General features: G+C 39.1%; 1 protein-coding gene across 2 annotated transcripts in view; it reads right to left on the reverse strand.

The window, feature by feature from the left end:
• Positions 1–2,196: 2,196 nt before the first annotated feature.
• The window catches only part of MRPL22 (mitochondrial ribosomal protein L22), a 29,621-nt gene continuing 7,581 nt past the window's right edge, over positions 2,197–24,236 (reverse strand). For both annotated transcript variants that reach the window (XM_045998786.1, XM_045998787.1), the window contains 4 exons: positions 17,202–17,267; positions 16,182–16,259; positions 10,168–10,237; positions 2,197–2,484 (listed from right to left, as the gene is read on the reverse strand). In XM_045998786.1, coding sequence (XP_045854742.1) covers positions 2,273–2,484; positions 10,168–10,237; positions 16,182–16,259; positions 17,202–17,267 — 426 coding nt within the window. In that variant the 3' untranslated portion in view covers positions 2,197–2,272. The remainder of the gene's footprint in view (positions 2,485–10,167; positions 10,238–16,181; positions 16,260–17,201; positions 17,268–24,236) is intronic.

Below are 24,236 nucleotides of genomic sequence, written 5' to 3' on the forward strand. Positions count from 1 at the left end.
ACCACTTGGTTTGTTTTAGTCATGCTTAAGGAATTCAGAACTCCCAAGCTAAGAATCATGGAACATCTGCACTGAAAGAGAGCACAGAGAGCCTCTGGTCCAATGATTCTCCAGTATGTGTCACTGGGGCACTTGTTAAAAGTTCGAGATTCGTATTCACTTAGTGTGAGAGTAGCACCTAGGAATTTGCATTTTTTTAACCAGCTCAAGTGATTCTGAACAAGGAACCTCTTGTTTTGTAGATGAATAATATAGAGGTCAGGGAGGGAAGGGACCTGCCCAGAGTCTTCTTTCTGGTTAATGAGTATGCCAGGACCAGAACAAAGGTAGCCTTTTACCAGTCCAGTGTTATTTCCATGAATCCATGCCCTAATAACTTCTGACCCAGAATGAAATTGTCTTAAGCCTTGGTGGCTTATTCCACTGAGCCCTCTGTCTTTTCACCCATGCATTTCGTTAACTAGATAGGCAAAAACACTCACCTATACATTCACTAGGTATACAGAACCAGGTACTTTAGAAACCTAGTTTCTAAATCAATCATCACTCTGATATTTTTAAACACTATGTGACACTGAGATAGTTATTTGAATTCTACATGCTTTAGTTTCTTCCTTTATAAAGCGACAAAATAACACCTATGGTTTGCAGGATATCATGAAGACTGATGTAAAATACTAGCACAGAGCTTGGTAAATAATGAGGTTCCAGTAAACAGTAGATATCATTAATGCCATCTTAAAATATGGCCCTACAGCCACATTCTTCAGACTAGAGGAGTATTCTCGAAAGCTTGTTTGGAGGTTCTAGCAGGGGAGCGCAGCTACTCGTATACCCTTGACCGAAGAACGGTCCTCTCCTCTATCGGGGAAGGTCGTCCTCTTCGACCGAGCGCGCAGCTTCGGGAGGGACGCACATGGAGCGGTGAGGGAGGAAGGGGACACCCGCCTAGCCAGCCAGATCAGCCGAATCAACCCTGGCGATCAATGGGGTGACAGATGTCGCAGCCAGATCGCCCTCACATCCTAGAGGAGTATTCTCAAGTGTGGTTCCCTATAAACAGAACCATCCAGAAATTCTTGTTGTTTTTAAAATACAGACTTCTGATACTCACCCCTCACAAGACCTGGTGAATCAGAATCATGGGGGCGAGACCCAGAAGTCTGTATTAACAAGCAAAGTACCCCAGGTTCTTCCTCTGTATACCAAAGTTTGAGTAACACTGGACTAGGGCTGTGGACCAAATGCTTTTTGTCAGTGAAAACACTCTTTATCAATGAGACCCAGCAAGCGCTGAACACTCACTCTAATACTAACAATTTTGTTAATAAGAAGTAAATGAGTGCCACCTACTGTCTTATTTTAGAATGCAATGCTCAGACTGATTCAATTCTCTCAGTAATTGAATTCACTCTGAAAAATAAATCAATCCAGGGGCACCTGGGTGTCTCAGTGGCTTAAGCCTCTGCCTCCGGTTCAGGTCATGGTCCCAGGGTTCTGGGATCGAGCCCTGCATCAGGCTCTGCTCAGCGGGGAGCCTGCTTCCCCCTCTCTCTCTGCCTGCTGCTCTGCCTACTTGTGATCTCTCTGTCAAATAAATAAATAAAATCTTTAAAAAAAAAAAAAAATCAATCCAGAACAAGATATCCAAGCAATAGAAAGCATTGTTGGAAGGGGATATGAAAACAGTCTTTATTTAACTAGAAGAAAACTTTCTCAGTTAAAGGGTTCTTGGTGTTCTGGATTAATGTATCTAATAAACTTCTGTAAGTCCAAGTTACTGCTAAAGCAGTAAAGGAAAATGTAAAATGTCTCTCACCCATTGGCCTATGCCAACAGTGAAAGCAAAAACGCAACTACAGAATGCCCTAAACTACATGTATCTATGCTCACCTCCACCACCTCCTCCCCAGTCTCACGAAAAAAATCAAAGGAAACAAGGACAAGCTTTCTTACTCTGCAACATTCTACTCAAGGCCAGTATCTAAATGCCACCTGCAGTTGGCAAGTTAACATCCCCTTCCAAAGGTACTCAAAAAAGCCTTCTGAATTATACTGTTTAAAGCTGATTTCCCCTTCCAAGTTGCAAATGCATAAATATACCCAAAGGTTCAAAAGGGACGGGCAAAGCCTTATAAATATTCATATAAAATTAGCAATTATACTTCATATTGCACTAACTCAATACAAACCATAAAAAGCATTTGTCTTTAATTTCTGGTTGATAAGAAATAAAGGGCAAAATAGATACACTGCGGAGTCTGAAAGCCCATCACAAAGTGTGAATAATCGTCCGGTTGCGGAGCTCCTGAATATACTCTTTAGCGTGGGTGACTGCCGTCTTCGGTGCCTCACGTGGAGGTGGGGGACCTTCCACCAACTTCACAAAATAATGGCAAAAAACCTTCTCCATGATCCCGAAGCGACCTCTGCCATGGTATCGGATACGTTTCAGGTACTGGCCTCGCCCTGACGTCGACTCAGCTAGACAGGGAAGACAGAGAGAGTTACAGTAAATGACTGTATCCCCAAGACTATATAGCTCATCACCTGAGCAATATCTGTCCTTTCCCCGACCGGATTCTAAGACTCCATGAATTCACTGGCTGATGAGAGCAGATCGGTCTCAAAACAAGTATCTCTGGAGTGCTTATTAAGGACCAGCCTCTATTCTAGGTGTGGAGAGAAAAGAGTGAACAAGACTAGCAAGGGCCTTGCCTCCATGCAGCGTACATTCTAGAGGAGAAAGAAAATAAACATGATCATTCCAGTCAGTGACAAGTACAATGAATTAAACAGTGATGTGGGAGGGGCACCTAGGTGGCTCAGTACTTAAGTGTCTACCTTCAGCTCAGGTCATGATCCCAGCGCCCTGGGCTCGAGCCCCACTGGGCTCAGCAGGGAGCCTGCTTCTCCCTCACCAGCTCCCCTATGGTTGTGTTCCTTCTCTTGCTCTCTCTCCCTGTCATAAATAAATTAAAAAAAAAAAAAAAAAATCTTTAAACAGTGATGTGAGAGAGACTGATGGGGTGCTGGAGACAACATCAGACCAGTGGGTGTCAAGAAGCATCTCTGAGGGGGCGCCTGGGTGTCTCAGTGGGTTCAAGCCTCTGCCTTCGCCTCAGGTCATGATCCCAGGGTGCTGGGATCGAGACCCACATCAGGCTCTCTGCTCAGCAGGGAGCCTGCTTCCTCCTCTCTCTCTCTGCCTGCCTCTCTGCCTACTTGTAATCTCTGTCAAATAATTAAATAAAATCTTTAAAAAAAAAAAAAAAAGAGGCAGCAGCATCTCTGAGGAAGAGACATTCGATCTAAGACCAGAATCCATGCAAATATCTATAAGCATGGTATTCCAGGTAGAGGGAAAAGCAAATGCAGAGACACGATGGTAGGAATGTGCTTGGTTTGTTTTATTTTTTATTTAAATTCGATTTCATTAACATATAGTGTATTATTAGTTTTAGAGGCAGAATTCAGCGATTCATCATTTGCATATAATACTCAGTGTGCATTACATCATGTGCGCTCCTTAATGCCCATCTCCCCCGTTACCCCATCCCTCCACCCATCTCCCCTCCAGCAACCCTCAGTTTGTTCCCTATAGTTAAGAGTCTCTCATGGCTATCTCCCTGTCTGTTTTCATCTTATTCTCCTTCCCTTCCTCATGTTCATCTGTTTTGTTTCTTAAATTCCACATAAGAATGAAATCATGTGATACTTGTCTTTCTCTGACTCATTTTGCTTAGCATAATACCCTCTAGTTCCATCCACGTCATTGCAAATGGTAAGATTTCATTTTTTTTTAATTTTTTTTTATTTTATTTTATTTATTTATTTGACAGAGAGAGATCACAACTAGGCAGAGAGGCAGGCAGAGAGAGAGGAGGAAGCAGGCTCCCCGCGGAGCAGAGAGCCCGATGTGGGGCTCGATCCCAGGAAACTGGGATCATGACCTGAGCCGAAGGCAGAGGCCTTAACCCACTGAGCCACCCAGGCGCCCCTAAGATTTCATTTTTGATGGCTGAATAAAAATACCATTGTATGTATGTATATATATATATATATTTTTTTTTCTTTATCCATTCATTTGTTGATGGACATCTGGGATATTTCCATAGTTTGACTATGGATAGTCAAAAGAGTATGACACTGCTGCTGTAAACACTGGGGTACAGGTGCCCCTTCAAGTCCCTACCCTTGTATTCTCTGGATAAATACATGGTAGTGCAACTGCTGGGTATAGGGTAGCTCTATTTTTAGCTTTCTGACAAACCTCCACACTGTTTTCCAGAGTGGCTGCACCAGTTTGCATTCCCACCAGCAGTGTAAGAGGGTTCCCCTTTCTCTGCATCCTTGCCAACATCTGTCATTTCCCGACTTGTTAATTTTAGCCATTCTAACTGGTGTGCTGACTTGTTTTAGAAACAGAAAAAATACTAGCCTGCTGAAGCACAGTAAACAAGGCAAAGAGTAGTACAAACAGGGGAAAGAAATCAGTGGTGAAGACAAAGTTACCAAGAGCCCTAAAGGCTGAGGTAAGGAGTTTTTATTTCATTCCAACTATGGTGAAAAGGCCCCTGGAACCAAAGTTCCCAAATACTGGTCCTCTGGCTACATCAGACTAACCTATGAAACATATTTTATTTTTTTTTTTAAAGATTTTATTTATTTGACAGAGAGAAATCACAAGAGAGGCAGGCAGAGAGAGAGGAAGGGAAGCAGGCTCTCCGCCAAGCAGAAAGCCCGATGCGGGACTTGATCCCAGGACCCTGAGATCATGACCCGAGCCGAAGGCAGCGGCCCAACCCACTGAGCCACCCAGGCGCCCCAATGAAACATATTTTAAATGCAGATGCTGAGACCCCATCTCTGAAGATTCTAATTTACTGTATTTGGGGTGTACCTTGGAAATTACATTTGAACAAACACCAATCCTCTTCCCCCAGTAACTCTGATTTACGGCCAGTTTCAGGAATTCCCACTTCACAACTGCTCCCTCATCTCCCCTCCCCAATTCTGCACATCAACGTCTGACTCTGTAAAATTTTTTAAAAAATTTTCAAATACTAGTTAAGAAGAAACCTGTTCACCAGTTTTCACCCACAGTGAATCAGAGGAATATCCACCTTCTGTTATTTTCTGAATTTATTCAGTCAGTTACTCCTTGAGTTAATAAAGCCTTTTAAAAAGCCAAAGCCTATAGAAGACATATCAAATTAATCTACTTCAATACTCACCTTCTTATATTCTTACTATGAAATAACTTTATAAGTACTGGGATGGTGTCAAAGTATACACTTGATAACCTTCTAACTACAGTCCTCTCATGAAATGGGATTCGGCAGAACCATCCTAGCTTGGCCAGAGAGAAAGCTAAGGATGAGAGTGGTTGAGAAAATTGCCTAGGGCCTCTGTGAGATAAGGAAAGAGCTACTGTCCTTACACCAACTTCATCACTGGGCACTAAAGAAATGTGTTTGAGGAATTACCTAAGAAAAAGCCAAATTACACAAATCACTTTAGAATGAAGTACCATTAGCTCCTCTGGATCCACCTGTTAGGAGGAAACCCACAAATAAGCACAATGACACTAGAAAAAGTGTAGAAATCCTCTAAAAGGCATTTTACAAACACAATGGCTGCTTCTATCCAAAATTGCAACTCTACTCAATTTGAGCACCCATTTCCAAATAGTCTGAGGAAAAGGAACACTACTCCAGTGAAAACAGTATCTGAATTAGCTAACTGTGCAGTACTACATAACCTATCCAAGCACAATGATCGGCCTACCAGGGTCTGTGTTAACCATTTTTCATCTTCCCCAAATACGTAAGAGCAAACTTCAATAACTGCTAATTGCCAGTCATGATTTCATCCTAAAGCCATAAAATACCATATGCTTATCTTGGAGCACATAATGCCACATTTTCTTATGTCAGAACAAAAGCATCAATTCTTCTGAACCACCAGGATTCTTTAATACACTGTAATGGTAACATGCAACACAGCCACCATGAGGTCAGAATGAAATCAGGACTTAGGAGTATAGATTGCAAATTGGTTTTTGGTCTCCCCTCCTCCAGTATCTTTTACTAATTCTGTATGTGAGGAGTTTAAGTGCATTTATATAGAACCATTTAAATGAAAATGAAACAATAAATAGAAGCCCACCGTACTGTGGCTCTGTACTAACCGAAACACAAGTAGGGAGAGAACCAAAACTGTGCCATTCATTCACTCACCAAATATTTCTAAGTTCCTGCCGGGTGCCAGGCTGCACCCTGGGCTGCACTCTTGCCCACAGCACAATTTATAAACCATTGCTTTAGAGTTAATAGTCTTAAAACCTGCCTTAGTAACATAAATCTCCTACCCCAAAACTTTCTGCGCATCCTCTTCACTATCATGTGAACCAAATTCCACAGCCTGCCATGCTCAGCCCTCTGGATCTAGGCCCAACCCACCTTTCAGTTTTATCTACTCAAGGTCAACCCTCTGCTTCCGTCAACTATTCTACTCACTGGACCACACAATTAATGCTCATTCCAACCTATGTGCCTTAGCTCCTGTGCTTACTCCACTCTGAAAATCTTTCTCTTTCATACCCAAACACTTATCTTCAAAAGCTAAACTCTTCTAGAAAATTACCATCACTTTTCTAACCAATACTGACCTCCTCTTCTCTACTCCTCCTATTTACCTATATTACTCTTTTTGGTCTCAAACCATATGCTACCTTATCTGAGTGTTCACGGCTAATCTGTGAAAGTCACTTCTTCAACCAAACCTCTGTATGTCTTTTATATTTCCCCTAAAGTTCATATGCAACAAGGAATAGAAACGATTTTGAAATTATAACCTCTGCTAATTAATATTTTTTCAATACAGCTATCTGATAAATTTGCTCAAATTCTAAAATAAGTTTCAAAGTTTTCCAAGTACATACAGTACTAGTGACGCGTATCACTTGTTCTAACTCAGAAACACAATTTATATATCCTTCCAAAGGACTACTACTGTCAAAGAACAAAACTATATGAGCTAAATGTCTTAAGTTGCTTTAATAAGATACACCATCACCTAACTGTATGGACAGTATGCACGTGGAAGGTACTCAAAAACTTTCTGAATCAGAGAAAAAACATTAAGACACCTCAGAAATGGGAACAGCCTAAAGATTATGCCAACTCCCTGCTCAGCAGAGAGCTGCTTCTCACTCTCCCACTCCCCCTGCTTGTGCTCTTTCTCACTCAATCTCTCTCAAATAAATAAATGAAATCTTAAAAAAAAAAATTATGCCCAAGATGATGCTCATCTAAAGATGATGCCCATCTAAAGATGATGCCCCATAGGTATCAAGAATATTTAAAATTCTGTCAATATTTCCTATATACTAGTATATAGGTAAATGTGAATCTTGACATTTTAAAATTGGAAACCCTCTTCCCCCTTCATCACTCTTCAACCAGAAGACTGATTTATAAAGTCAGTCAATCACTTTCACTAAAGTAAATCACTTTAGATGCCATGAATCACTACGCAGTGACATTTTATTACTCCATGTCCACTTGTTAAGGTCTATTCACAGTGCCATTAGTCATCATTATAAGTTTGAAAAGGAAATGAATTTTCAAAATCTGTGGTTATGCTACACCAGGTATTAGCTTTAGACTGATGACAGGCACTTGAAGGAATTACCATTTAATAAGAACACACACTACCAAAAAAGCACTTCCCTTAAAATGCCTATACTAACTTATGTCAAGAGACTGAGGAGCCACTGCTGAGCTGAAATCGTAGCCAGCAAGTGACTAGTCTTTCAAAACTCTAAAAGACATTTATCCATGGAATGAAATGTCTAGGCCTTTTCCAAAAATACAATGAGAAAAATCATTTTCTCGTATTTTACAGGTACAAATCACTGGGATTTTTATTCAACAAATAGCTCTCCAAGCCTCTCCCCTGACGTTTCAGACCCAGTAGGTCTGCGGTGGGTCTTGGGAATCTATATATATATTTTTTTTTTACTAAGAACCTCACATGATTCTTAAGAGGAAAGTTTGACAAAACCAGAGATAAAATGTCTGACATGTCACGGTAAGATACTTCATCTTCCTGAGGGTACTCCTCTCTTTTACCTTCATAAAAGAATTAGGCAGCAAAATACTTAGCAAATGAGTTTTTACAATCATAAGACAAATCAAAATTTATCAGCCCTACTCAAGAGAAGAGATTTTTACACAAAACTAGATGAAGAAAGGGTAAAGGTACAGTAGAGATTTTTCAGCAGAAATGTGCATAAGGAGACGGATGAATTAAAGGCCCATTCATATAGGACTGGTTAAGTTTATTTTTGTGGACTTTGTTCCATTTGGGAAGACAAGATTAAGCTCCTCACCTTTTCTCACTTTACTAAAATTACTGAAAAGGATTTAAAGACAAATTCTATTTCATTTGTATCTGAGTTCCATTACAAAGTTTGTCTGTCAGCTAAGAAAACCATATTCCTATGGAAATGAATAAAAGTAATTAAATCGGATTTGATGTGCAGTCATAAAGCAGGAGAGGGCACCAAGAGGTTTTAAGCAAACGGTCTTGCTCTTCATCCATTTCATCTCTTCCAATGATTCTGGGCCCTCCCTGCATTATTTATTCATGCTGTTCTCAGAAGAAAAAGCTTATGAGTAACTACTATGGCCCTGCATCTTCTGAGATGCCATTTTGATTTCTCTCTGTATCTATTCATGTATCAGAATATCATCAGTTATACAACATTCAGCTTTAAAATAAGATATTTCAATTGAAAATCATAACTCATTTGAATTTCAGGAGTAGGTGTGGTTGCCAGCATCAATTCCAGGTGAGCTGAGGTTAAGATTTTAACTTAACCAGAATAAACATCTCCAGGAAGGTGGAATGCAACAAAGTAGAAAATTAGATGATTTGTTTTACCCTAATTGTTAAAAAATCATAATGCACAACTAATTTCTCCCATAATGATGCAGCCTTTTTCCCTCTATTTGGAGAGTAGCAGTAACCCCTATCTTCAATTTAAAATATCTTCAGTTCTCCTTACACATAGGTTTGGCAGACTGCGAAAATTTTGCTTCGGCATCAACATCATTGTTTGATTACAAAATTGCTGAGGTTAGGAGTAATTGCTGCTGAAGTGAGAGGAAAACAGCAACTCCACCCACCGCTTTGCTTTACTCTGGTGCTGAGAGGGGGGCAAGGGAGCTTTGTAATAAGGTTTGTAATAAGCGTTCATCTCTTTCTAGAAAGAGCTGTATGAAGGTATGTGACAAAAAAATCCCTCATTTGTATGGTGCATCATGCTTCCCAAAGCATTTTCACTTACATTAATTTAATTTGATATGGAACAAGTATATAAAACCTGAGATAATGCTTCAGAATGTAGTAACAAAGGGAACCAAACACATCTGGATCATCTCAGCCTTGGGTTTTACAATTCAACAGATTTCCCATTCTGGTAATTGGAAGGTTAAATTAGGGGACACCTTTACGGATTAGGCACCTGGCTTGGCCCATCATAAATAAATAGTCTTTAAAATCCACCTGTGATTCTTTATTTACCTCCTTCAGGGTCGACAAAGAATTTCTTTTTTAAAAAATCACTCTGGGGTGCCTGGGTGGCTCAGTCATTAAGTGTCTGCCTTCCGCTCAAGTTGTGACCTCAGGGTCCTGGGATGGAGTCCCAGGTCAGACTCTGCTCAGAGGGAAGTCTGCTTCTCCCTCTCACTCTCCCCCTCTGCTCTCTATCTCTCTGCTCTTCCTCTCTCACCCAAATAAATAAATAATAATCTTTTAAATAAATAAATAGTCAGTTCTGTTCCTTCTTCGTTTTATCATGATTAAAGGACCACTCCATGTACCATCATCTTGGTACCCATTATTAAGTAATTATTGGCAATAGGTTTCATGGTCTCATTCACATTACAGAACAGGTAACAATAAAGCAGTGAGGTTATTACCATTTATAACAGACTAACATTAGCATGCTGAAGGCTGAAGAATAAGCTATTACCAGCAATTTTCACTGGCAAACCCAGTCCTAGGTAGTTAGGTATCAAAGACTATTGTTAGATAATGAACTCAGCATTACTATTAGAAGACATTTCCCAATACTAAGAATATTAAACATCTTACCTATATATAAATTGGATCTGAATTCCACATTGTGGTCTCTCACTGCCATATCTTGTGCTTCTAAGAGAACCTTAAACAAAGAAAAGACAGGCATTGATATGGCTGACCCTGAACTAAAATGGAATTAAATTTCTCATTTCTTACTATTATCTCTATAATATGACTGCTAATCATATGCCTCTGTTTTATAGCCAATTTAAAAACAAGAATATTAAATGATAACAGTACTAAGGAGAAGGGATACACTGAGCTTTCCTTCTTCAGACAAGAACTGCAAATGCAGGCAACACGGTCCATCCTGCTAAGTGTACAATAGAATGTATGAGCTGGAAAGGAGGAAACAGCAGCACTGGTAGCAGTATTGTTGGTGATAATCTATTATGCCTCTGAGTCAGAGATTGTCAAAAAGTTCAAGAAGCTTAAGAGCTGGGGCACCTGGGTGGCTCAGTGGGTTGAGCCTCTGCCTTCGGCTCGGGTCATGATCTTAGGGTTCTGGGATCGAGCCCCGCATCGGGCTCCCTGATCGGCAGGGAGCCTGCTTCCCCCTCTCTCTCTGCTCTACCTACTTGTGATCTCTGTCTGTCAAATAAATAAATAAAATCTTTAAAAAAAAAAAAAGAGGGGCGCCTGGGTGGCTCAGTGGGTTAAAGCCTCTGCCTTCGGCTCGGGTCATGGTCCCAGGGTCCTGGGATCGAGCCCCGCGTCGGGCTCTCTGCTCAGCGGGGAGCCTGCTTCCTCGTCTCTCTCTGCCTCTCTGCCTACTTGTGATCTCTGTCTGTCAAATAAATAAATAAAATCTTTTAAAAAAAAAAAAAGAAGCTTAAGAGCTAAATCATAGGGAAAATTCTTAAACTTTGGATCCAAAATAACCATTAAACATCAAACAAGTAGAGAAAATCATACTTGAAAATTTTAAGAATTATTAAATTTATACTCTAGATATTTTTTAATTAAGTTAACCTGCTCCAGAACACATTTTTTTTTTTGAAGATTTTATTTATTTGACAGAGAAATCACAAGTAGGCAGAGAGGCAGGCAGAGAGAGAGGGAGAAGCAAGCTCTCTGCTGAGCAGAGCCAGATGCGGGGCTCCATCCTAGGACCCTGAGATCATGACCTGAGCCGAAGGCGGAGGCTTAACCCACTGAGCTACCCAGGCACCCCATCCAGAACACATTTTTAAAAACAACAGAAACTGGGGCGCCTGGGTGGCTCAGTGGGTTAAGCCTCGGCCTTCCGCTCAGGTCATGATCTCGGGATCCTGGGATCGAGCCCCGCATCGGGCTCCCTGCTCAGCGGGGAGCCTGCTTCTCTCTCTCTCTCTGCCTACTTGTGATCTCTGTCTGTCAAATAAATAAATAAAATCTTTTTTAAAAAAATCTTTAAAAACAACAGAAACCATGAGGTGCCTGGGTGGCTTAGCTGGTTAGGCAACAACTCTTGATTTCAGCTCAGGTCATGATCTCATGGTCATGAGATCGAGCCCTCTGTTAGGCTCCGTGCTCAGCAGAATCTGCTTGGGATTCTTTCTCCCTCTGCCACTCCCCTTGCTCGCTCATGTATGCAAGCGCTCTAATTCTCTCTCTCTCTCTCTCTCTGCCTCTCTCCCAAATAAATAAATAAATAAATAAATAAATCTTTTTAAAAAATCAAAACCTAGGTCTTTCACTCATTTAAAGATAAAGAATGCAATACAAAGCTGAGTACACACAAAAAATACTTAGTCATTGTATTCTGAACTAAATTAAATATAGGCATTACAACGGAACCTCTTGAAGTCTGAACCAATTGATCTCAACTGCTGAACTACTAAACTAAAAAGATCTTGCTTTAAGTGAGAACTGACTGATATGGAGAAAATACTGTTGATATCCCCAGATGTCCTCAACCCAGCATTTTGAAATAAAAACACCGCGTATCCATACTAAGGAATGTAGGAAGTGCAAGGCCATGGTTTAGGGGAGAAATGTATTACAGGTGCTGCAGAGGAGAGGGAGCCATTGTTGCAAATAAGAGTGAGAGAAGAGTACACGGGAATGCACGAGAATGTTTCCCCACAGCCACTGGCTTGGAAAACAAGAGGGGCTGAATTTTGTGAGTTCTTACAAACAGTGGGGCTTAATGCCTGGAGTTTTAATGGTCATCAGGGTTGGCTGGGAATAGACCCCAGAGGGTATTGTACCATCCCTGGAGAGAAGGCAGGTAAACAACCCAGGGGAAGACATCATGGAAATGGTGATCTGAAGTAAACCTGGGGCACACAGTGGGGAGATAATTCACTCTTCTCAGAGCACTTCCGTGAGGGGCAGCATTCACAGAAAAATCTGTGAACAAAGGAGTGGGTGGTGCCATTTCCCTCCCCAACCCTCAGCATAAAATCAGAACCACCTCAGGGAAGCACTCAGCACCAACAATGACTGCCTAATTTGCCTCCACCAAGCCCCAGCCCCCTGTGATCTGGTAGGACTGCCCCTCTTAGCCAAGCTTGCCTCAGACCCAGTGGGGCAAGCCCCTCCCCCAGAAGACCAGTACAAACCCCTGTCTACACCATGTCTCCCTGTTTTGCAGGGACTTAGTTCCAGTGGAGATGGTGACACACCTCATTTCACAAGCAGACCAGAGCACATCTAGTTAAAACTTGCCACATTCAGGCAAGGGACCAAACACTGCCCACAAGAGGCAAGGAGAACCTCTGCAGATGACCCAAAGGATAGAACAGCCAGAGCACAACAGAAGGCACAAAGCACACACCAAAGACACTCCCTGAAGCACCAGGCCATGGGCACTACTTCATCTCTTCTTCATAAGGTCATTACTTTCAGGAACAGGAGACATAACTAGCTTTTCTAACACATAAGAAATCAGAGAATTAGGGATGCCTGGGTGGCTCAATTGGTTAAGCGGCTGCCTTCAGCTCAGGTCATGATCCCAGCGTCCTGGGATCAAGTCCCACATCGGGCTCCTTGCTCTGCAAGGAGCCTGCTTCTCCCTCTGCCACTCCGCCTGCCTGTGCTCTCTCTCTCTCTGAAAAATAAATAAATAAAATCTTTAAAAAAAAAAAAATAAAGAAAAAAATAAAAAAATAAAAAAAGAAAGAAAAGAAATCAGAGAATTAAACAGAATGCAAGATGGAGGAATTTACTCCAAATGAAAGAACTAGATAAGGCCATAGCCAGAGATCTAAGCAAAACAGATATAAGTAACATGCCTGACAATGATCATAAGGATACTCATTGCACTTGAGAAAAGAATGGAAGACATCAATGAGACCTGTAGCACAGAGATAAGAGTAAAAAAAAAAAAAATCAGAGATGAAGAATGCAATAAAGGAGACTGGAAACAGGGTTGATGCACAGCAGGCTGGAAAAATCAGAGTAATGAATTAGTAACCTAGAAGACAAAACAATGGAAAATAATGAACCTGAACAAAAGAAAAAAAGAATAATTACGGGACATGAGAACCAAATTAGGGAACTCGGTAACTTCATCGAACATCATAACATTCATACTGTAGAAGTCCCAGGAGAAAAGAGAAAAGGGGGGAATAAAATTTACTTCAAGAAATGACAGCAGAAAACCTCCTTTATCTGGAGAAGGAAACAGACATCCAGATCCAGGAGACACAGAGAACTCCCATGAAAATAACTAAAGGTGGCCAACACCAACACATATTATAATTTAATTTACAAAATACAGTAATAAAGAAAAAAATGTCAAAAGCAGTTGAGACAAAAGAAGCCCTTAACCTACATGGGAAAACCCATAAGGCTAGCTGGAGATCTTAACAGAAACTTAGCAAGCCAGAAGAGAATGACATGATAAATTCAATGTGCTGCATAAGAAAAATCTTTAGCCAAGAATACCCTATTCAGCAAGGGTGTCATTCAAAATAGGAGAGACAGGTTCCCAGACAAACAAAAACTAAAGGAGTTCGTGACCACTAAACCAGCCCTGCAAGAAATAGTAAAGGGGACTCTTTGAGTGCAAAGGAAAGATCAGAAGTAACAAAGACAAGAAAGGATCAGAGAAAATCTCCAGAAACAATAACAAAACAAATAATAAAATAGCAATAAATATACATCTATCAATAACTACCTTAAAAGAATAAATTATTACTTGGAATGTAAATGGACTAAAAGTCCAATCAAAGACAGGGTGTCAGAATGGATTAAAAAAAAAATCCATTTTTATGCTGCCTACAAGAGACCCATTTTAGTCCTAAAAACATCTGCAGTTCAAAGTGAAGGGTGGGAGCACCTGGGTGGCTCTGTGGCTTAAGCCTCTGCCTTCGGCTCAGGTCATGATCTCAGGGTCCTGGGATCGAGCCCTGCATCGGGCTCTCTGCTCGGCGGGGAGCCTGCTTCCCCCTCTCTCTCTGCCTGCCTCTCTGCCTACTTGTGATCTCTCTTCTGTCAAATAAGTAAAATCTTTAAAAAAAAAAAAAAAGAAAGAAAGAAAATGAGGGGTGGAGAAACATTTATCACACAAATGAATTTTAAAAGAAAGCCAGAGTAGCAATTCTTCTATTGGACAAACTGGACTTTAAAACAAAGACTATAAAAAGAGACAAACAAGGGCATTATATAATCACAATCCATCCAACAAGAAGATATAACAATTGTAAATATTTATGGACTGAATATGGGAGCACCCAAACACACAAAACAATTAATAACAAACATAAAGGAACCAATGGATAATAATACAATAATACTAGGAGACTTTAACAGCCTTCTTACACCAATGGATAGATCATTTAAACAGAAAATCAACAAGGAAAAACAGCTTTGGATGACACACTAGAATAGATGGACTTCACAGGCATATTCCGAACACTCCATCTTAAAGCAGCAGAATACACATTCTTTTCAAGTGCACATGGAACATTCTCCAGAATAGATCATATATGAGGTCACAAAACAGGTCTCAACAAATATAAAAAGACTCAAATCATACCATGCACCTTTTCTAAAGACTGTAACACTATGAAACTAGAAGTCAACCACAAGAAAAGATTTGGAAAGAACACAAACACGTGGAGGTTAAACAACATGCTACTAAACAATGAATGGGTCAATCAGGAAATCAAAGAAGAAATTTAAAAAACACAGGGAGAGAAATGAAAATGAACACACAACAGTCCAAACCTTTGGGATGCAGCAAAAGCGGTCTTCAGAGAAAAGTATATAGCAATATAGGCCTACCTCAAGAAGCAAGAAAAATCTCAAATAAACAACTTAACCTTATACCTAAAGGACAATGACTAAAGCCAACAGAAGGAAGGGGATAATAGAAATAAGAGCAGAAACAAATGATAAAAAAACTAAAAAAATAATAGAACAGATCAAAGAAACGAGTAACTGGTTCTTGGAAAAAATCAACATGACTGACAAACCTCAACAAAAACAAAAAAACAAACTAACAAATGACATGTGTCTAAAATGAGTCAGCACAAATGCCATTAGCACATTTGCACAAACGGAGTCAGCTACATTCAGCTACATTCAGAGGTGGAAGGGCCTTCAGAAATCTTTTAATCCAAGTCCACCCAGTTTACAAGTAAGAAAATCGGACAGACAGGTTAAGTGCTTTGCCCATCATCACATTAGAAACTGCCACAGAAAAGACAAGACTCTAGGTCTCCTGAGTCCCAGCAAGTGCTCTTTCCATCCAATTAAATACAAAATCATAAGCTCTCAGTTATGCAACTGGCCAAAACAAACAAAAAAATCAATCTTGTAAAAAAATCTATCAAGTCCCAAATCACTAAAACAAAGATTTATCATACAGATACAGTAAAAAATGAATAAATGTCTGGTACAAATAAAAGCATCTCCAGGAAAAAAAAATACTTAAGATACAACATTCCTAAGGTACAAGGACATTAATAAAACTGAGTGCCCTGAATCTATATTATATGAACTGTGCATTTACACCAAGGAATTCAGGATTTAGGCTAAGCTTACTAACACCAGCAAGACAGCTATGCACTCCTTCCCCACATATCTTAATTTACCTCTTTAATTATTTGGGCCCCCTTTTTGTCACTGAATTCTAGTTGAGCCAAAGCCTGATCAATGGACATTCCTCGTATCTAGAATTAAAGAGTAACAGACAAGAAAAGATTAATTAGTTTACAAACTCAAATCTCCCTTTGCAATGAGAAGAAAAGCCTTACATAATACAAACTTCTAAGAATAGTTAACTAGACATAAAATATGTAGTATTATATGTAACATATAATATATAACTAGACATACAAACAACTTCTAAGAATAGTTAACTAGTTAACTATAGTTAACTAACTATAGTTATAGTTAACTATAATAATAATATATATATTAACATATAATATATAATAGTTAACTAGACATATGTCAATTATATCTCAATAAAACTGGAGGGGGCACGATTTTAAAAATTAAAATAAAAACAGCTAACAAAATGTAGGCAGAGAAGAAGAAAACAAGTTTGAGAAGGGATGCCACCCTCTTTAAGTCAAAAATCAAATTTAAATATTTTAACCATAACACCTCGATTATAAATGTTTTAGTAATATTGAGAGAGCAGACGTAACAAAAATCACAGAGTGGCGAGCACCACATTAGGCGTGAAAGTCATCTTCTTCTATGAGATAAGTATATTTTATTTATCTGGGGCTTTGTCTTCTCTCACAGATTAATTTTATTCTCCCAGGAAAAATCTTAAAAAGCAACGGTTTTGAAATAGGTTGAATCAACTTTTAAGATAAATGAGCTTGCTTCCTAGATTCTCTTAGCTTACAGATTCCTGACGCCTTTGGGCTAAATATCTATGTATCCAACGTGATTCAGTTTCTCAGAAGAAAGGTAAAAATTAAGCAAAATCACTCATCTCTGAGCAATCATTTGTGGATTACTACCAACTGTCTAAACATGTAATTACATTCCTCACTTTTTGGAAAAATCGGGACAAATTTTTTCAGTTTTTTAAATCCTGGGGGAGAATTCATGGCTTCTTTTCTTAAGTATTATATGGTAATGTCATTTTGGCTTACCAATTTTGCCAAATACCACATCTTATCTTTGCTGTATTTTATTTGCCTTCGACAATGGTAGATTTCCTTGCAAACAGGGAAAAGAAAAAAAAAATGTTAGCAAATTTATCAAAATAACAGTAACATACACTGTTAATAAAGCTTTAACTTTTTATGCCTAATGAAAATGCTGCCACAAGAAATAAAAACACTAAGTTGTATTTTTCCAAAGTCTCACTATGTTAAAAAGATCATTAAGGCAGTGATAGAAACCACAAAATGGCTACTCTGTGCCAATATTTGCAACATTTCTATCCAAAGGAATAGTAAAAGATCTAAATGAAAACATTAAGCTAGATAAAAGAACAAAGGAAAAGGTACAAGAAAAAAAGTTTCCTGTCAGTGGGGAAAATAAGCGAATATGGAGAAATGGACAAAATAATTGGTTTCCCAGGACACTGAGGTGTTTGGTCAAGAGCACAGGTCCTAGAATCAGACAGCCAGGGTCTAAATTCTAATTCATCTACTGGCTACAGAACCCAAGCTCTTTAACCTCTCTCTGCCTAAGTTTCCTCTTCCTTGAAATGAAGATAATAGTACCAACCTCATAAAAATATACTGAGAATTAAAGAAAATAATCTATGTAAAGAAAGCATTTTGCAGTGCCTAGCACCTGGTAAGATCCTAGTAAATGTCAGTTTTTATTATCTTCTATTTAGAGTAGTAAGTATATCCCATTTCATTTTTTTAATCAATCATCGATTATACAATTTACAGTTAACAGAGTACTTTTCAAGCCCATTATTTCATTTGATCTAACTCTAGAGTTGGGAGAGAAAACACTTTATAATCCTTTTATAGGGGCACTTGGGTGGCTCATGCATCAGACTCTTGGTTTCAGCTCAGGTCACGATCTCAAGGGTCATGGGATGGAGCCCCATGCTCAGCTCCCCACTCAGTGCAAAGTCTGCTTGAGATTCTCTCCCTGTTCTTCCTCTCTCCTCTGGTCGCTCACTCTCCTACTCTCTCTCAAATAAATAAATACATCTTTTTAAAAAAAGTCATTGAACATCCTATCAAAAACTAATGATGTACTATATGTTGGCTAATTGGATTTAAATTAAAAATAATAATAATCTTTTCACAAAGTAAAAACCAGAAATGAAAAAATCAGAAAAATCAAATGACTTATCCCAGACCACGAAGTGTGCGAGAGACAAAGCTGGAAGTCAAAGTGCCATACAGGAAGTATATGAAGTCTCAAACACAATGTCTGACAAGTGTATCTTTAAAGTTTCCCTATGACTATAAAACCCACATTCTTTCCACTTCACCATATCTCCCCTTTGAAACAATTAGAAAACATTTGTCATGGTAAACAATAGCAAGGAGACCTCAGAACTTTCTAACATTCTGACTCTTGCTGGAAATTTTCAAATGCCTTAGAAACAGCAGTTTCTCAAGTGGCCATCTTTTAATATGTAGCAGATTTCACTTCAGTTGCAATAGAAGCTAACAGGCTGAAAACTGTAGCAACAGCCCAATTATGTTTTCAGCAATAAAGTGTCCAAGGGAGCACTGAAGAAGAAAGAAGAACTGTCATGACTGATAATATTCATCTGTAAAAATTAACATACTCAATAAACTCTTTTTTATAGAAACCTTTCAATTCTTGGTTTCCCAAGATGGGCTACCTCCAAACATGAACTGTATATGATTATCTTCAAATTCTGTAAAAAAGATATGGTACTCCTGGCAGGAGCATGGGGGAAAAAGGAATCAAGTATTTACCCAAAAAGAAGAAAGTTATCCAATCATACTCTTAAAACAAAAAAGTTCAACATTTCCTTTAGGCAGGTGCAATGTCTAAAGGCATTTTCTAAAGATAAACCAGATAAACCTATCATAGCAAATCAATAAAGTGGCAAGGTTGGTGGTCAGGAAGTCCAGTTAAATGTCACAATTAACCAACCTATACAGTAAATTAGATAAAGTTAGGATACAATATGTAAGGTAGTAATTCAAGTGAAGTAAAATTAAGTCTAAATTATGAAATGTCTAAACCAGTAACTTTGTGTGTGTGTGTGTGTGTTTAATTTATTTTCAGCATAACAGTGTTCATTGTTTTTGCAACACACCCAGTGCTCCATGCAGTACGTGCCCTCCCTATTACCCACCTCCTGGTTCCTCAACCTCCCAACCCCCCGCCCCTTCAAAACCCTCTGGTTGTTTTTCAGAGTCCATAGTCTCTCATGGTTCATCTCCCCTTCCAGTTTCCCTCAACTCCCTCTCCTCTCCATATCCCCATGTCCTCCGTGTTCTTTGTTATGCTCCACAAATAAGTGAGACCATATGATACTTGACTCTCTTTGCTTGACTTATTTCGCTCAGCATACTCTCTTCCAGTCCCGTCCATGTTGCTACAAAAGTTGGATATTCATCCTTTCTGATGGAGGCATAATACTCCAACGTGTATATGGACCACATCTTCCTTATCCATTCATCCGTTGAAGGGCATCTTGGTTCTTTCCACAGTTTGGCGACCGTGGCCATTGCTGCAATCAACATTGGAGTACAGATGGCTCTTCTTTTCACTACATCTGCATCCTTGGGGTAAATACCCAGCAGTGCAATTGCAGGGTCATAGGGAAGCTCTATTCTTAATTTCTTCAGGAATCTCCACACTGTTCTCCAAAGTGGCTGCACTAACTTGCATTCCCACCAACAGTGTAAGAGGGTTCCCCTTTCTTCACATCCTCTCCAACACACGTTGTTTCCTGTCTTGCTAATTTTGGCCATTCTAACTGATGTCAGGTGGTATCTCAATGTGGTTTTAATTTGAATCTCCCTGATGGCTAGTGATGATGAACATTTTTTCATGTGTCTGATAGCCATTTGTATGTCTTCGTTGGAGAAGTGTCTGTTCATATCTTCTGCCCATTTTTTGATATGATTATCTGTTTTGTGTGTGTTCAGTTTGAGGAGTTCTTTATAGATCCTGGATATCAACCTTTTGTCTGTACTGTCATTTGCAAATATCTTCTCCCATTCCGTGGGTTCCCTTTGTGTTTTGTTGACTGTTTCCTTTGCTGTGCAGAAGCTTTTGATCTTGATGAAGTCCCAAAAGTTCATTTTCGCTTTTGTTTCCTTTGCCTTTGGAGACATATCTTGAAAGAAGTTGCTGTGGCTGATATCGAAGAGGTTACTGCCTATGTTCTCCTCTAGTATTCTGATGGATTCCTGTCTCACGTTGAGGTCTTTTATCCATTTCAAGTTTATCTTTGTGTACGGTGTAAGAGAATGGTCGAGTTTCATTCTTCTACATATCGCTGTCCAGTTTTCCCAGCACCATTTATTGAAGAGACTGTCTTTTTTCCATTGTATATTTTTTCCTGTTTTGTCGAAGATTATTTGACCATAGAGTTGAAGGTCCATATCTGGGCTCTCCACTCTGTTCCACTAAACCAGTAACTTTTAAACCAGTATCTTTTCTTATAGAATAAAAATAGAATATATTTTCTTATAGAATAAATATAGAATATAGAATAAATCTTATTCTTATTTAGATAAGTGTACTTATCTAAACCAGTAACTTTTAAAGAAACTAATTTTTAAAAGCACGTAATAACTCCAATGATTAAAAAAAAAGTGTCACCTAGGGCGCCTGGGTGGCTCAGTCAGTTAAGTGTCCAATTTGTGATTTCAGCTCAGGTCACTATCTCAGTGTCATGAGATTGAGCCTCACATGGGGCTCTGTGCTAGGCGTGGAGCCTGCTTGAGATTCTCTCTCCTCTCTCTGCCCCTTCCCCCATCCCACCCTCCCCACTCCCACACTCTCTCTCAAAAAGAAGTGTCACTTAGTGGCGCCTGGGTGGCTCAGTGGGTTAAAGCCTCTGCCTTCAGCTCAGGTCATGATCTCAGGGTCCTGGGATGGAGCCCCACATCGGGCTCTCTGCTCAGCAGGGAGCCTGCTTCCCCGCCCCCTCTCTCTGCCTGCCTCTCTGCCTACTTGTGATCTCTGTCAAATAAATAAATAAATAAATAAAATCTTTGGGGGAAAAAAGTGTCACCTAGTAAGAATCCAAACTAGGGCCTTATGGGATTTACATGACTTATAAGTATGACTTACTATCAGTATGTCAATCCATAAATTAAAAACATGCCTCCTACTGAAAGGGTTGTTCATACAGTTTTGATATAGGCTCACTATATTTTTAGTTTATTTAACATAGCTTTCTTCATAGATATTGCAAAAGTAAACCCAAGCCCACACTAACAAGGGCTGACTATTATGAATAAAGCCATTTAATTTCTCTCTGGCTCATTTTCTTCACCATGATGAAGCCGCAGGTAAGATAAAAGTCTACACGGGATTCTATATTATTTGGAAATTGGGGCTAGCTAAGTTGGGAAAATAATCTTAAAGATAATAGGAATGGCCTAAAACATGCCTAACTTGGTGACATTCATTTTAACTTACTGCTATAGGATTTACTCATGACTGATCCACTGTTCTTCTTTTTTAAAGATTTTATTTATTTACTTGAGAGAGAAACAAGAGAAAGAACATAAGCAGGGAGGGACAAAGGGAAAGGGAGAAGCAGGTCCCCAACAAACAGGGACCCGGATGCGGGGCTCAATTCCAGGACCCTGGGGTCAGGACCTGAGCCAAAGGTAGACGCTTAACCAACTAAGCCACCCAAGCGTCCCTGATCCACTCTACTTTAACTGTACATTTCAGTGCTAAAGATCAGAATGAGTTAGAATGGTAAATATTATCTGACTCCTTCTGATTTTTTTTCTAAGATTTTATTTCTTCATGAGACAGAGAGCACAAATCATGAAGAGGGGCAAAAGGGGAGAGAGAATCTTAAGCAGACGCCCTCTGAGGGCAGAGCCTACTTCTAGGCTCAATCTCACATCCCTGAGGTCATGACCAGAGCCAAAACCAAGAGCTGGACATTTAACCACTGAGCCGCCCAGGCGCCCCTGTCTGGCCCCCTTCTAAATTAGAGATAAAACTAATTTTTAAAATGTTTGTAGTTAGCAGACTGGCAAGGTCACACTGCACATAATGACAGTATTAGAACCATGTGGCTAGGTATACAAACTACTCCATTATTAAGCTAGTATTTAATGAAAGGCATTAATATTTCAATCATAACAGGTATAAATGATGCACCAAGTCAATTTAACAAGTACTATTTAAAGTCAGAAAATGTTAAAGTATTTTCTAAAAGTCAGTTTGTTCCCAAAAGGATTATTCACACAAACAAAATCTGAGATCTACTGTTAACTACCTGAATTTTGCCACTAGAGATATATCCTGAAGTGCAGTTAAATATTCAAAAAGACTAGTACTATAAATACAAAATTTTGCTTTTAGATTCTGGACCTGATAAATGTTGTTATGATTTCTTTCTCAATTAATATCTAAAGTCAAATAGCTCAAGCAAGAAGTAAAGAAAGCTCATTAATAATAGGAAATATTTTTTACGGGGCGCCTGGGTGTCTTAGTTGGTTGGGCGGCTGCCTTCGGCCTCAGGTCGTGGTCTCGGGGTCCTGGGATCCAGGCCCGCATCGGGCTCCCTGCTCAGCGGAAAGCCTGCTTCTCCCTCTCCCTCTGCCTGCTGCTCTGCCTACTTGTACTCTCTCTGTGTCAAATAAAATTTAAAAAAAAAAAAAAACTTAAAAACAACAATAGGAAATATTTTATTTATATTTGTAGAAATATGTAACTTTTCCTAAACTTTGGTTAATTATAAAATGGAATCAATACCTAACAGCACACATTCTGTTACAAATCTAATTTTTAAGTTCTGATGGAAAAATAAAATATGAAAGTTAGAAAGTTATTTGTTTAAACTACTAGCATCTCTATTCCCCCAATGAGGGGGGAGCTCTTTAAATCAATAAATTAACTCCCCTAAATAAGAAAAGAAAACATAAAACTGTACTAACTCAGACCAATACTTACCAACTGAATCCTAATGAAAGGCAAGCTGTCAAATCCATATAAAAACTAAGCAAATGACTTTACTTAGATGATATTGATTATATAGCAGCCTTAAATCCCAAAGGCCTTTAAAAGATGTTTTCTGAACTGAATGATTTATAATTAACACTACTGAATGTATTAATAAGTTATTAATTATTCTATTTTGAAGCACAATTTATTTTCTTAAGGATTCAAATGCTTCCATCTTGTTTATGCTATCATTACTTATTTAAGCTTTTTAACAGACACCTTTGTATTCTACAGCAAATTCACATTAACTAGAAATTAGTCTTGTAACTCAGACTAGAGCACTCACAAGCAGTTTGGAGAGGGTACAAGAATTCCAAGCAGCTAAAAATGAGATAAAACTCAGTATTTCTGGGGCACCTGGGTGGCTCAGTGGGTTAAAGCCTCTGCCTTCGGCTCAGGTCATGGTCCCAGAGTCCTGGGATTGAGCCCCACATCAGGCTCTCTGCTCAGTGGGGAGCCTGCTTCCTCCTCTCTCTCTGCCTGCCTCTCTGCCTACTTGTGATCTCCATCTGTCAAATAAATAAATAAAATCTTAAAAAAAAAAAAAAACTCAGTATCTCTGAAAGGAATCCAATGATTAAATTCAAACTAGACAAAAAAATCACAACTAAGTGTGTCTATATTCAAATTTAAGACTTTGGGAAACCAAACATACGATTTTAAACATAGTCAAGGGTTTAAGTCATCTTTGCCAACTCCTCATGGTTCACTACCAATAATGCATTAGCAAGCCCCTTAAGGGTCAAAAATTTGTCAGTACGTCTAAAGCTATTAGTTTAGTTACAGAGTTAAGGCCCCCAAACAGAAGGTTAAGTCAAGGCAAACAAGTAAAACACAGACAATCTTTTAAAACTTCCAAGAAGATAAATCTAGAACATCCTCTGCATCAATCTAATGATCACACAAATTGTGGTGTATTTTTTTCCCTTTCTTCACGTGGAACAATAAATCAATGCTAGCCACATAAGAGTAAGTGCTCTAAGAGATAATTTCTTTAAAAAAAAAAAAAAAAGATTTCATTTCTTTTA

Source organism: Meles meles, chromosome 3 (assembly GCF_922984935.1).
Source record: "Meles meles chromosome 3, mMelMel3.1 paternal haplotype, whole genome shotgun sequence".
NCBI lineage: Eukaryota > Metazoa > Chordata > Mammalia > Carnivora > Mustelidae > Meles > Meles meles.